This window comes from Neopsephotus bourkii, unplaced genomic scaffold, assembly GCF_033783945.1.
Source record: "Neopsephotus bourkii isolate Nb327-2 ecotype Australia unplaced genomic scaffold, CSIRO-AGI_Nbou_v1 NB_1350, whole genome shotgun sequence".
Taxonomy (NCBI): Eukaryota; Metazoa; Chordata; class Aves; order Psittaciformes; family Psittacidae; genus Neopsephotus; species Neopsephotus bourkii.
The window spans coordinates 1686653-1699718 of record NW_026901829.1 but is presented as its reverse complement, the minus strand read 5'-3'; the positions used below and the strand labels follow the sequence as shown (position 1 = coordinate 1699718).

The window sequence follows — 13066 nt, the reverse complement described above, 5'->3', positions numbered from 1 at the left end:
TGTTTCTCTTAGCATTCTGGAGATAGTTGCAGGCATATTGAGAGAGTACTGATGTTTGACCAGATGGCACTGTGGTGCAGCTTTTGCTAGCACAGGTAAAGGACATGGTTGTGAAATGGAAATTCGACATGCTACTGAGAAAGGCAAGTAAGAGGTGCCTTCCTCCTTCCTGTACCCTTCCCCTGACACCAAGGACAAGTGCTGCTTGTGTCTGGTAAATGCAGAGGTGAAATCTGCAAAGGTTCATGGTATCTCCCTAATTGTAAGAAGCTACAAAAGAAGTGTTTCTTGGTTCACTACCTCAGACCAGCAGAATTAAGGGTTTTACAGTCCACCGTCATGTAGTTCTTTTTATGGTGCAGAGAAAACAAGGTTAGAAATACAGCTATATTAAATCCAAGATTGCGACTTGAAAGCAAAGAAAGTATATTGTAGTTTTCTTCATGCAAATCAAAGCATAGCCAGCAACAGCAAGAGCTTAACTTACAGATTCTGATAACAGTATGAGATTCAAAGAAAAACTGGGTGAAAGCTACCATTTCAGTAAACCCTTTCCCTAAACTAGATGGCTACATGAGACAGATTTGGGAATGAAACTAAGAAAATGTGTACTTGCATCTTTCCTCTTTACATCTGCAGCTTAAAAAGGCTTCTTTAGATTTAGCAGATCATCTGCTGAAACTTCTCTTCAAACCTACATCAAGATTATAAAACCATACATGTAAAAAAAAAAAAAATAATATTTTTTTTACCAGTTCTTGTGCAAACTTCGTGCTTATCTTCAACTCCCCAGAAAGCCCGTGAAGACATTGGGCAAGAACTGAGTTCTAATATTAGGTCAGGTTTCGACACTGTGTACTAAAGGAGGTATATCAGTCTGTCTTTGCTGAGGATCAGCTACGCAACAGCTTCACTCTGGAAGCTGAGATAGATGGAAAACCATTATTTTAGCCTTATGGAAACACAATGACCTCACCCCAAACAGGTTTCCAGAATCCATTTAAAAACAGTTACTGTTTATATATTACAGCTAGAGTTCATTCAAGTTTTTTCCCTCCTTGCCAGGGCTGCAACACTGCATATGCTCTTACTTTCAGAACTTAGAGCTATAAAGATTCATTGCACATATTCCTTTTGATTTCCAAGAAGGCTGAACATAGACTTGGTGACAGTTTATCACCCTGGCTAAGATTAAAAAAAAAAAAAAAAAATTAAAAAAAGAATGCATGGAGCTGACAATTTTCCATTGCACCTTCCCCCCCTCCCCTTAGCATAATCTATCAGCACTTCATTTACTTTGGTACAGTTAGGCTTTTGTCTCCCTCTAAACAGAAATTCATTGAGATTTGCTAATAAGACTGTAAACCTTAAATGGTCAAGGGCATCTCTATGCTCTACAAATCGGATCAGCGTAACATTTTTGGTCTTGCCTTTGTAGAAGAAAAGAAGTAGCTTTCCAGACTGAAAAGTAGTGGCAGTATCCCAGAGGCTAAGGAAATACTGTCAGTATCTAGCTTCAAGTAGTAAGAAACTGCATCATTTCCGATGTTAAACCCAGCCATTATGGAAAGAAATAGGGCAGTCTGCTGAACGTGACCTAGTGTAATTCTTCAGAAGAGTGCATGTGCAGTTGCATTGCCTATGTTTTTAAAGGACTATCAGCTCTCCTTGACAGTGATTGCAACAATTGAAAGTTACATCTTCATATCTTGTGTATGGGTGAAACCTTCCAATATTCTTCTTTGTGGAAAGGAAGGAGGATGGAGAAGTCTCAGAAAAAGAAACTTCTGTCGATGTTTCTGCACGTGCAGCTGGATCCAGTACCCGTAGCACCTAAGGATGGAAAAATCAAGACTGACAATATATCTATTAAGTTTAATGTTTTTTTTTTCCTTCTTTACCAGCTAGGAAAGATTTCTGCCCAAAAGCAATTTTTCAATTTTTTTCAAGTTGAAAACTGAATATCCATCTTCCCAGACCCTCAGTATAAAGACATTAGGTAGTGTTTATAAATTAGTAATGTTCATCAGAAATCCAAACTATGATTTTAAAAGAGAATTAAAAAAAAAATCTGATTTCTTTTAGCAGAGTTGAGCAAAACTAGGCAACAGCAACACAGATCAGTAGGCACTGTGAGCCTCCTGCTGCTCAACCATTACTCAATTGCTTCCAGACTAAACCCTTAGTCTACTTTTCCGTTTAAATGTCAAGCTTCCTGCGGTGGAACCTTCTCTTGAAAGATAATCACATAGCTTCTTTCTGTGTTTCCACCCACTCTCAACAGAACTGATTTGTAGGGCAACAAACTATTGCTGAAGTGTTATGAGTTATTCCTACCTAAATTTCTTCTCCCACTCAGTTTTTAAACTCAGATAAGTATTTTTGATTGGCTTCCTCCTGACACACTGACTCTAAACTAATTCTGACCCCATCATTTTTAATGCTAGGAACAGAGAAGGAAACAGTATGTATCATTATATTATTTATGTTCTGCTTATTGTTCCAGGTTTGGTTGTTTGGTTTTGGGGTGTGTATTTGGGGGGGGGAGAACATCTCTATTCAGTAAGTTTCACCCTCATATAGTTTCTTAAAAAGATAAGATAATAAGTATTTAACACAAGACGTTTCTTTCTGGGAAGAAGACTGTGTTGACAGACTGAGATGTATGAAGAGTTCTTACCATTTCAGCCATTTTCTCAGCAGGGGTACTGCAGAACTCCACAGATGTGGGAGTCTTCTTTGGACTGTTAGTGCCAACATTTCCAAGAAGATGTGAGCTTACAGCTTTGGCTAGCTTACAATTCACAGCCGCTAGCTCTGTTGTAGTGTAAGATTGGGCACTAGGATAGTATGTCTGTTGTCTCCCCCACTGAAGAGAAACCGTCAGTTCCTCCAGCAGCCTGTGCAGAAAAGAAGACAGCACTATTAGTGGGTTTTGTACCCTGTATTACCAGCAACTTCACTGGAATCATCCCTTCCTAAGACTTACTGCACAAGCTAAATGTTAACTGAAACATGGAAAAAGAAAAAAAAATTAAAAAAAAAAAAAAAGTGCTTAAAAACCAGGTTATTCTCCAAGGCAATCACCATCACGGTATTTTAATACAGTTAAAACCTGACAACTGTCAGGATAAGTACAAAAGAAGTCCACATGGGTAGAAGAGTCTGTATGTTTCAGAAGGAGACAGAGAAGACTTGAAGGCAAGACAGCTAAGTGATTTACTACAGAAATCCTGAGGATATAAGGGATGTCAGCTCTAGAGTATGTTACCCCTAAGACCCCAGACCTCAAGGCAATGAAGAAAAAATTAATGCTACTTTGGCTCTTTCAGCTGTGATGCTGAAAAATGACACTACTCTCTATCAGCATAATTAATTTTTGTTGACTATCACTGGAACAGGGGAAAATTATTTGATTTTTCTCTGGTCTATAATGAACAGACAGAAATGAAGTTTGCACAGAGGTAGTCTGGATTAGAAAAATCATACTTCTGCGTATCAATCATCTCTTGACGGAACTGATCGCGTTCATTCAGCAAGTCCTGGATTGCACTTTGTGCATCCCTGGTTTGACGCTGAAGAATTGCTCTGGTATTGGTTAGCTCATCAGCCATAACCCTGCAAAACAAATCTCCAATCAGTAGTGTAAGTGAGCAATTTGAAATTCACCTTTATTCTACTACAGACTGCCATTTGTCAGCTCAAGTGAAGGATTAAGCTGCTGTCCTCACTCTCCCACACAGAGCCCATATCAACCTAATTACAAAGGACACATATTAAGAATAATTTATGTTCAACCACAGGGAATGCAAGTGCAAGATTGTATTTTGATTTGCTGAGTTTAAACAATTGTATGCCACTTAATACAAACCTAGCAACAGACATTTCAAAATATGTTGGATAACAGAACATTTACATGTAAAAATGTAAATACATTTTGTTTTACTAACACAGTTCTCACAAGTATGCTGTAATCTCATCTTTCCATACTCCTCTCTGAAGATGACACCTATGGCTAAAGACTACATTCATTCCCCTCTTTGCCCTTCTCAGGGGCAATAACTAGACATTACATGTGCCACATATAAGCATTTAAGAGCTACAAATGAGACAACTGTTGACTCATTTTGCTATGCTGTGAAGCTCAGCACTGACCCGTCAAGCAGTATTTCAAATGCCTACCTATACTCCAAATGCAAAAAACAATGACATTTAAACCACAGCCAGTTAGAAATCTAAGCTCTCAACAAACCGTAATGTTATGATATTGAAAGGTGTTACTCCAAGCACATCACCAGTGAATTTACATTCCTGATCTCAGAACTCCTATTAATGCTGAAGAAACAACTTAAGTTAGAATAGTAACTCTTGCCTAGCCAGGACAATCACAAGTCCTTACCATTAACTTCATATGCTGAAACTTCTTAAGACCAGCAAATTAAAGGGAAGAGACTGTATTGTATTACCATTTCCTTCAAGCAGTAAGGTCTTTTGTAATATGCATTAAGCATCATGATTAAAATTTAGTCACTTACAGCTGAGTACAGTAGATTAAAAACCCTAGAACACTATTTACAGATCTGGTAAGACAACCATACTGGGCAAGTTAAAATCTAATCCTTTATCAAATGAAATTTTTACATTCAGACTAGCTTTTATGGTTAGAGAAGCAACAGCAGGGCTCTTAGCAGTATCACAACCAGTGTTTTAACAAAGAGATGCCCTATCCTGGGTTCTAACAGTTACTTTTCTCTTCCTTAGTAGCTGGTGCAGTGCTGTGTTTCCAACTTTAGTCTGAGAACAAAGCTGATAACACACTGATGTTTTTAGTTGTTGCTAAGTAAGGCTTATCCTGATCAAGGACTTTTCAGTCTCATGCTCTGCCACTGAGGGCCACAAGAAGCAGAGACAGGACACCAGACCCAAACTAGCCAAAGGGGTATTCCATGCCACAGCACATCATGCCCAGTATATAAACTGAGGGGGGGCGTGTCAGGAAGAGACTGATTGCTGCTCAGGTCAGGCTGGGTACCAGTTGGCAGGTGGTGAGCAATTGTATTGTGCATCACTTGTGTTTACCGTTTTGGTGGTGTCGTCCCCCCCAACCCCCCCCCCTTAGTTTTATATCCTCTCCCCTTGTTGTTTACCTTATCATTATTATTAGTAGTATTATACTGTATTTATCTCAACCCATGGGATTTACATTCTTTTGATTCTCTTCACCATCTCACACCACTGGGAACGAGGGGGGTTGAGAGTGAGTGGCTGCATGGTACTGAGTTATCAGCTGGGTCTAAACCACAACAAGGATGGAGATGAAAATCAAGCTAACTGCCTTTAAGACAAGTCAAGACAGATGTCCTGGAAAAAAAAAAATTAAACCCTAAACTACACATAGTCTATCAGAATTAAGATCTTCTCTTGATATGTGAAGAAGAACTGTAGTTTTTAGGAGGTATAGGATCCACTGTACTACCTTTGTAAATCTGAGTGGTTTTGGTTTTCAAAGCGCTTACTTTCTCTATACCTTTTCTGTAAACTCAAACTGCATAGTAGGTGTCAGTATAGCTGCTGTGGCTGTTGTCTACGTATGTAAGCACATTACCAGGCACTGCAATGGGCATACACAATACAAGACTGAAGGAGAATGCATTAGAACAGCTCTGTAAGGAGGAATACCTGCTTGCTAGGAATTTGCTTCTCCACACATCACATTGGATAGACATGCGCTCTAACTGTTCAGACAACTGAGACATATTCCGGCCCAGGACTTCATTTTCTAGGATTAGCTGATTTTTCTCACGAGCCATTCGTTCAAAGTGGTACTGCAGATCATCCCCAACAGAAGCAACAAGTAATTTCTTCAGCTCCCGATTCACCTAGAATTAGACCAGACTGCCTTTAATTATCAATATACAATGAAACACCTCCTACCTCCAGAATGCAATGCAAGTTACTGCAAACTGCTTTTCCCTTTCCTGAATAGAATGTATACAGTGCAGGGTATATTAAGGCTCAGAATCCACTCTAGTGAGCATAAACACCTGAGACCAATGTATGTTTAGCACACTCTTACTTAAATACTAACAGTGGCCAGAGAGGAAGAATGAAAGCCTGCTACAGGAAACAAAAAGTTTCAGTAGTAATCAAGTCCTGAATCAATCAGATAACAAAGGATCAGACAAGACATCAACAAATGGATAGTGTTTAGAATATTAGAGTCACTCCTGCTATGGCATCACATTTTTCACTTAGCAGTTGAATTCAGAAGCAAATCTTTCCCTGTGGAAGATCCATTTCCCTGCAGCCCTCTAACGCATTTCTCACAGCTTCAAGGCTTTCTTTCACTGGTTGTCAGAGAAGCAGCACTGGAATACTTAGATGTACTTCTACTCTGTATCTTCGCTTGTAGTTCAAGGGGGAAACCACTTGTCTCAAGTCTAGTGTCATAGCAGCTCTTTGGTCACATTCACAAACTGTTTATATATAAACCAAAGCAGCTCAGCTGTGTAAGAGAAAACACCTTTCATTTCTTACCTCTGTTTGTATACGCAGCTGATTAGAGAGCCCTTCTTTATCCTGTAACAACCGCTTTTCTGAATTCTTTAGCTTTTCAATTGCATTTTTCAGCTCTTGCTGCTCTTTCTTGGGATCTGCAGCTCCATCTGACTGATGGAACGTGTCTCCTTTATGTCCCTCTGATTTAGCCACCTTAGCATTTTTAGCTGGAACAACATGGGTGATAGCTGCTTTGGGGACTAATATACGAATAGCTTCAATCTCCACTGATTTATCAACAGGCACTTTCCCCAGCTGCAGAACTCCAGGACTCAGAGAAGAGATTGTCTTTTTATGTGGACTGTGGTGGTTCACAGTGTTGGCTCCAGTGATTACTTCCACCGATCCAGCTGCCTGCTCAGTTTCCATGCCATCTCCAGGTCCTCGGATGGGTGATGAGGCATCATCAACTGAAATATAGAAATAGCAGAGGCAAAGTTTACCACCTTTCACTTTCTTAGTCTCACTGAAACTCTTCACTTAATTTCTGTACTTCAAAGTTAGAGACTTTAATTGCACATTGTGTGTGAAAGACTCCTTTGCAGCAGCAATCATGAAGCATGAATCAGAAAGATCCTAACTCAAGTGTGTATTGCTCATTAATACTAATAGGACAACACAAACATTGATCTGAATTGTACCAATTGCAATTTCTTGCTGCCATATAAGATGAAATGCAAACATGAAAGAGAGATAGTACAGAGGAAATTCTTGACAATATCACTCATAGGCTGAAAGCAAAATCAGTTTTTCAGAACTGACAGAATCAGAGCAGTTTCATTCTAAAAGTAAGAAATGAAAAGCAGTCATTAGCTACATAGCTACTAACACCTTAATAAATCTAGCAGATTGTTAAGGTACCATGTGTTTTAGTTGTCTAATTGAAGGTTTAAGAAAAGCCAACAAGCCAGTTCTGCTTCATTTCTAATCAACAGACCCCAGTATTTCCAGCAATGCTTCATTCTGTTCTGAATTCCCCAATACACATGATAACATTTACTGCAATTCATTTTTTTTAAGTTCACTAAATTTTCAGCTGACTGAAGTACTGCTGCACAATTTCCTCATAATGGGAGAAAGCAAGAAAGTTTTGGAGCATACTCTTAGGTACACATGCTGCTTTTTTCCTCATACTGCGGGCAGTAATGTGAGCCTGTGTCTTCCATCCAAATAATGAATTTCAAAAATGCAGTAGTAACACCCCATACTGCCCAACTTTCAACTTGGTTACATCAGTACCAACAGGCTCTGAATACCAGAGAACTGACAGAGAAGTGTACTTACAGATAACAGACCAGTGATAAACTTGTTTTTCAATACAAAGCTGGATTAGAAAACAACATTAAATTCACTGTTACATCCAGGCAACATGGGTTTTCACTGCAATAACATAATCACATAACTACTTCCTAGTAGCCACATAAAATGACTAAGTTTAAATGAATGGAACCTGGCATACAGTCTAACTCCGGTCTTAAGAATTCAAATTAAAGTACTTTTAATCCAGTCTGCTTAGATATCATGTGAACCACCTACCTTTTTCTAGAGATGCCATTTTCTCTTTAGTAGTCAGCTCTTCTTAAGTCTGAGGAGGAAATGGGGGGGGAGGGGGGGAAAAGAAAATCTTCAGTAAGGTAACACTGACAGTTAATCTCTAATTTCATGTACAACCTCTGAACTCCAGTTCAGTTGCATAGTTAAAAAGATCACACCAAAACAAAGGAAAAAACCCCAAACCAAACCCACAAAAACCAAAGTTATCAAACCCACACCAAGTCTCAAAGGACTGTGAGACTTTTGGCACTTGTTTCATTTTGGTTTGGTTTGGTTTTTTTCACTAGGAGCTGAACTGCAACTCCTGTCTTCTGCTCCTCATCCAGTTCAGCTTCCATTCCTCAAATTTTTCTTTCTGAGCTCCATCACCTTACCCTTTAAAGCTCTGTAACACTCCCAGGGCAAAACTACATGACTGCAGAGATAACCAAAGATCATCACAGAACCAAGAGAAAGGGAAATCCCACACTGTGCTTAAAGCAGACCAAGAGGTGAGGAAGAAATGATGGCAGCTGCACAAGTGCTTTAGTCCCACTTGCTAATACAACTTTTTGGTAGAGCCAATTCCCAGAGCAGAAGTCAGTGCCCCGAGTGGCTGCACATGCTTAATTTAACCTAACAGTAAAACTTTACCCATAGTTTGGCGCAAACTGCCATCCTGGCCATTTTCTCCCTTATCCACCATTGCTTCCTTCATCTACACACCCATCCATTCTCAGTTCTCCAGGTCACTCATCCTCCTTTTTCCAGGATCTCTCACTACATTAGTTTGAGATCGATCTATCTCCCTTTTTTTTCTTCTTCTTTCAGTTTTCCCTGTTATTCAAGAGAGCTCTCCCAAAGCCCTTGCTTTCTTTTGTTATGGCACCAACTGAAACGCTTAACTAGAACTTTTTTTGACTTTCACTGCTACAGCTCTGCCCTGCAAAGATAATGACAGTGGTGTGCACTACTTCCAGATCTCTGGATTCATAATCTGTTTTGTGGAAGACAGGTTTATCTTTGTGAGGACCAGAAGACAAAAGAAACACCTTAAGCTTTTTCAAACGATAGATATGGGAACATCTTCACTATGACGGTGGCGAGTCACTGGCACAGGTTGCTCAGAGAAGATGTGGCTACCCCATCTCTGGCAGTATTCAAAGCCAGGGTGGATGGGGCTTTGAGCAACCTGCTCTAGTGGAAGGGGTCCCTGCCCATGGCAGGGATTTGGAACTGGATGAGCTTTAAGGTTCCTTCCAACCCAAACCATTCTGTGATTCCATGATCTTGTTTTCTGTTGCTTCTACAGCTGGTGTTATGTTTTTGCTCATTTAATACCACTCATCACTACTGTTTACTTTTGATTGAGGATCTCTACTCACTTGAAGAGAACAAAGACGATGAAAGCTCAGAAAAGGGCAAGAATACTCAACAAGGACTGATTATAAGCATTTGGTCCTCTCTGCTTCATCTGAGACCACCTGCTGACTATCCTGCTCTTTTAATGCTCATGCTGTAATACTGTTCTTACTGTCCTGCTACATGTACAAACCTCAGCGTAAGCCTCTGCAAAAATCCCCTTTTATTACATTCCTATAGGCAAAGCTCCTTCACCGACTGAATCGTTAACTGCCGCACTTCTCAGCTAACATCCTGCCCTACAGAACCGCCACGACAGGCAACGCAAGGAAATCCTGCATTAACACGACTGAGCCATGACACACCACGGCCTCAGAAAAACACCACAACCCAGCCCCGGCTGCCACGGGCGACGAATGCCCCCCTCACCCGAGCTTCAACCGAACTCCGCCAGCCTGCCGGTAAACGACAGCTGGACATTACCCACCGCTCTTTAAAAGACGCTTCTCCGTCCACGGCAGGACCGGCCAACACGCACCCAGCGCTCCTTGGGCTCAGGCTCAGCCCCGGCCGCTTTCGAGCTCCGGCCTTGTTTCCACCAGGCCGGGTGCAGCCCCTGCCGGCCCAGCAACCCCGGCCCGGGCCCCGAGGACGTTACCGGAGCACACAACGGCCACCTCCTGCGGCTTCCGCTTCCTGCCGCGAGCCCAACGCTTCCGGGTGACGTCAGTCCCCTCTGCCAATCGCTGGGCCGCGCACGGCGGCGGGGCTTCGGTTGCCAAGGGCCCGTCACGTCGCGCTCGCCGCAGCAGGGTGAGGCGGGCTCTTCCTGCAGCTGGCGCCATCGCCATGGTGAGCACCGCCGCGGGGCTGGGTCGGGATAGGAGGGTGAGGGTCAGTGGCAGCAGCTCCTCGCCGTCATGACGGCCTCTTTCTTCTAGGCGGCTGCAGAGGTGGGCGGCGGGGCGAAGCTCAGGTGGTGCCGAGTGCAGCTGGGAATAACGGCCGCGGCGCGGGCCCAGGGCTCCCGTCAGGGCTCTCCTCAGGGGCTACGCTCGTTGGTGTGAGCGGGGTGGGTTAAGGTATGCCCTGGCCCGTTCTCTCGCTCATTTCTGAGGGCTCTTCTGAGGTGCAGTCAGTAGGTAGCACTAACCTGCCGTTAGATCTCGTTGGGACCCAACCAGGGAGATGTTTGCATGTCCAAACTGCCCTCAATTAGGAAACGGCTAGTTCGGGAAACTGGGCTGCATCAACATGAGGTCGAGGGAGGTGATCTGCCCCTCTGCTCGTATGAGACCCCAGCTGCAGTACTGTGTCCAGCTCGAGCTCCCAACACAAGAGGGATGTGAACCTGTTGCAGTGAGTCCAGAGGAGGCCACGGAGATGATCCAGGAGCTGGAGCACCTCTCCTGTGACGACAGGCTGAAAGAGTTCAGCCTGGAGAAGTGAAGGCTCTGGGAACAACTTAGAGCAGCTTCCAGTACCTAAAGGGGGCCTACGAGAAATCTGAAGAGGGACTTTTTACAAGGGCAAGGGGGAATGTCTTTAACCTACCAGAGGGGAGATTTGGATTAGATATAAGGGAGAAATTCTTCACTGTGAGGGTGCTGAGGCACTGGCACAGATTGCCCAGAGAAGCTGTGGCTGCCCCATCCCTGGCAGTGTTTGGGGGCAGGTTGGACGGGGCCTTGAGCAACCTGCGCTAGTGTCCCTGCCCGTGGCAGGGTGGGTGGAACTGGATGATCTTTAAGGTTTCTTCCAACCTAAACCGTTCTATGGGTCTATGACCCAGTGGGAAGGCAGCTGGTGAATTTGATGAATAGAATACATTCTAGGTGCAGCAGTCTTTGTCCTTGCCTGGAACTTCTTTTTAGTAATGCAGGAGTGTTGAGGCAGGGGCACTAATGAAAAAACAGTTTGCACTGATAACTAGCTGAGTCCCCTTTGCTAAAGGTGATATGCAAAAATCAGTGTTGCAAAGCTGATTAAAACCCAGCAATTTTGAATCGAATTTTGTACTTGAACACATATGCAAGATACATATGAGAGCCTGGCTGATGCACCTGCTAAGTGTGTTCAGCTTTAAATACCTGCCTCAGTAGCTCAGGTTTGCCTGTCTACTCCAGTCTGTGTAGCAGCTTTGTTTCCACTTTGCTTTCAGAACACAAACTCGGGATCAGCATCTGCCACTAAAGTAGGAATGCCAATGTTTGTTTTCAAATATAAGGGTTGCAAGTCTGGTTTAATCCAGGCAGAATTGTAATTTTCAGTTCCATGTTGAATTTATTCATGTCATCAGAAGTCCTGCTTTGTGACTTTACACAGATGTCACTTAAGTGGAATGTTTGCTTTGTTGTAGTTGATTATCACTATGAATGTGATGTATTTCTAACCTCCCTTTATTTCTGAGGTGGCACCAAGTTAACTGATTAAAGCGGTGTTAAATCTTACAAAATGTTTAATGATGAATTTGTTGAATTTGTTTTGAAAAGCTTTCAGTGACAGGAACTGTATGATCTGTTGTCATAATTCCATTGCATGATGATTTTTCTAGTTTACCCTGGTCTTTCAAGTGTTACAGCCCTGCTTCTTGCTTTTATGTGTACAAAGCCACTCATTTTCCCACTTAAGTGTGCTTCCTACCACCAGTTTCCTAAAATACAGTAAGAATAATTTGGTAGCTGAAAGACAATGGGAAAATAGGTGTTTTGGGAATGCATGCTGCCCAGTTAGGTATGGACACAGCATCCTGGGAAAGGGATAAGTTATGTGACTGTTAGACACTATGACTTTACACGCCTGATCTGTCTCAAACAACTTCAAAACATCTTTTCTCATGATCAGTGAATCAAACAATTGACTCATCAAAAGACTTCTTCCAGTGGATTCAAATATTGATCTACAAGCTGGATTTTAGCCTCAGGAACCTAATTATGTTCTGAAAGTAGTGACCCATTACTACTGTGTTGCTTCCAGACAGTAGTATAAATTGCATAATTTTAAATGTATATTTCTACTCAGAAAAAAACTGTTACAAGTCATATCATAGCCACAGAAAGAAAAATGCAATAACTTTTTAGTGGAATCAGTTTGGAGTGTATTTGTGTTAGACCTTGTACTTCAGTCACATGGAAACAGCACACTGGAAGCAGTTGTGTATCTTGTAAAACTGGGCACATAACTGTGGTGGAAGCTAAGATAAGGGGAGAAATGACCTGAAATATCCTGCAGTTATTTGTCTTTCTGTGACAGGAGTTTGGCTTAAAGGTCTGCTAATCACTGAAAATGGTTTTCATTGTCATCAGATCACACAGTATTTCAAATCAGCTCCAAGGCATTCTGGTGTCTTAATTGCTGCTGTGGGTGATGAGCAGTAAATTCCCAAAAGGAAACTTTGCTTATCTCTGTCTGAGATGTGCTGTCTCTCTTGGCTGCTGGAATTCATTATTCTTTAATGATGCCTTTCATATAATCAAATGCAGGGATATATTGAAGTTAATGTTAGTGTCTTTTTATTAATGACTTTGGTGCACTCTGACACTTTGAAATGTTACAGATACAGAAATAGAGCATTTGCCAGAAAATAATGGCCTCTGTACGCAAGCAATGTGTC

At 42.0% G+C, this 13066-nt stretch overlaps 1 protein-coding gene across 1 annotated transcript; it reads right to left on the bottom strand.

Moving 5' to 3' along the window:
- Positions 1 to 402: 402 nt before the first annotated feature.
- BLZF1 (basic leucine zipper nuclear factor 1) lies at positions 403 to 10047 on the bottom strand. The gene is made up of 7 exons (XM_061366630.1): positions 9941 to 10047; positions 8095 to 8143; positions 6538 to 6968; positions 5680 to 5879; positions 3490 to 3618; positions 2681 to 2900; positions 403 to 1833 (listed from the first exon to the last, which is right to left on the bottom strand). The coding sequence occupies exons 2-7, from the start codon at positions 8111 to 8113 to the stop codon at positions 1648 to 1650; spliced, it is 1185 nt and encodes a 394-aa protein (XP_061222614.1). The 5' UTR covers positions 8114 to 8143; positions 9941 to 10047; the 3' UTR covers positions 403 to 1647.
- Between the last annotated feature and the right edge of the window lie 3019 nt (positions 10048 to 13066).

Coding starts and splice junctions, on each gene's coding strand:
- BLZF1 (XM_061366630.1), bottom strand. Junction 5,880..6,537: donor AGCTGCGTATACAAACAGAG/GTAAGAAATGAA, acceptor GTCTAATTCTAG/GTGAATCGGGAGCTGAAGAA. Junction 2,901..3,489: donor GAGATGATTGATACGCAGAA/GTATGATTTTTC, acceptor TTTTCTGCACAG/GCTGCTGGAGGAACTGACGG.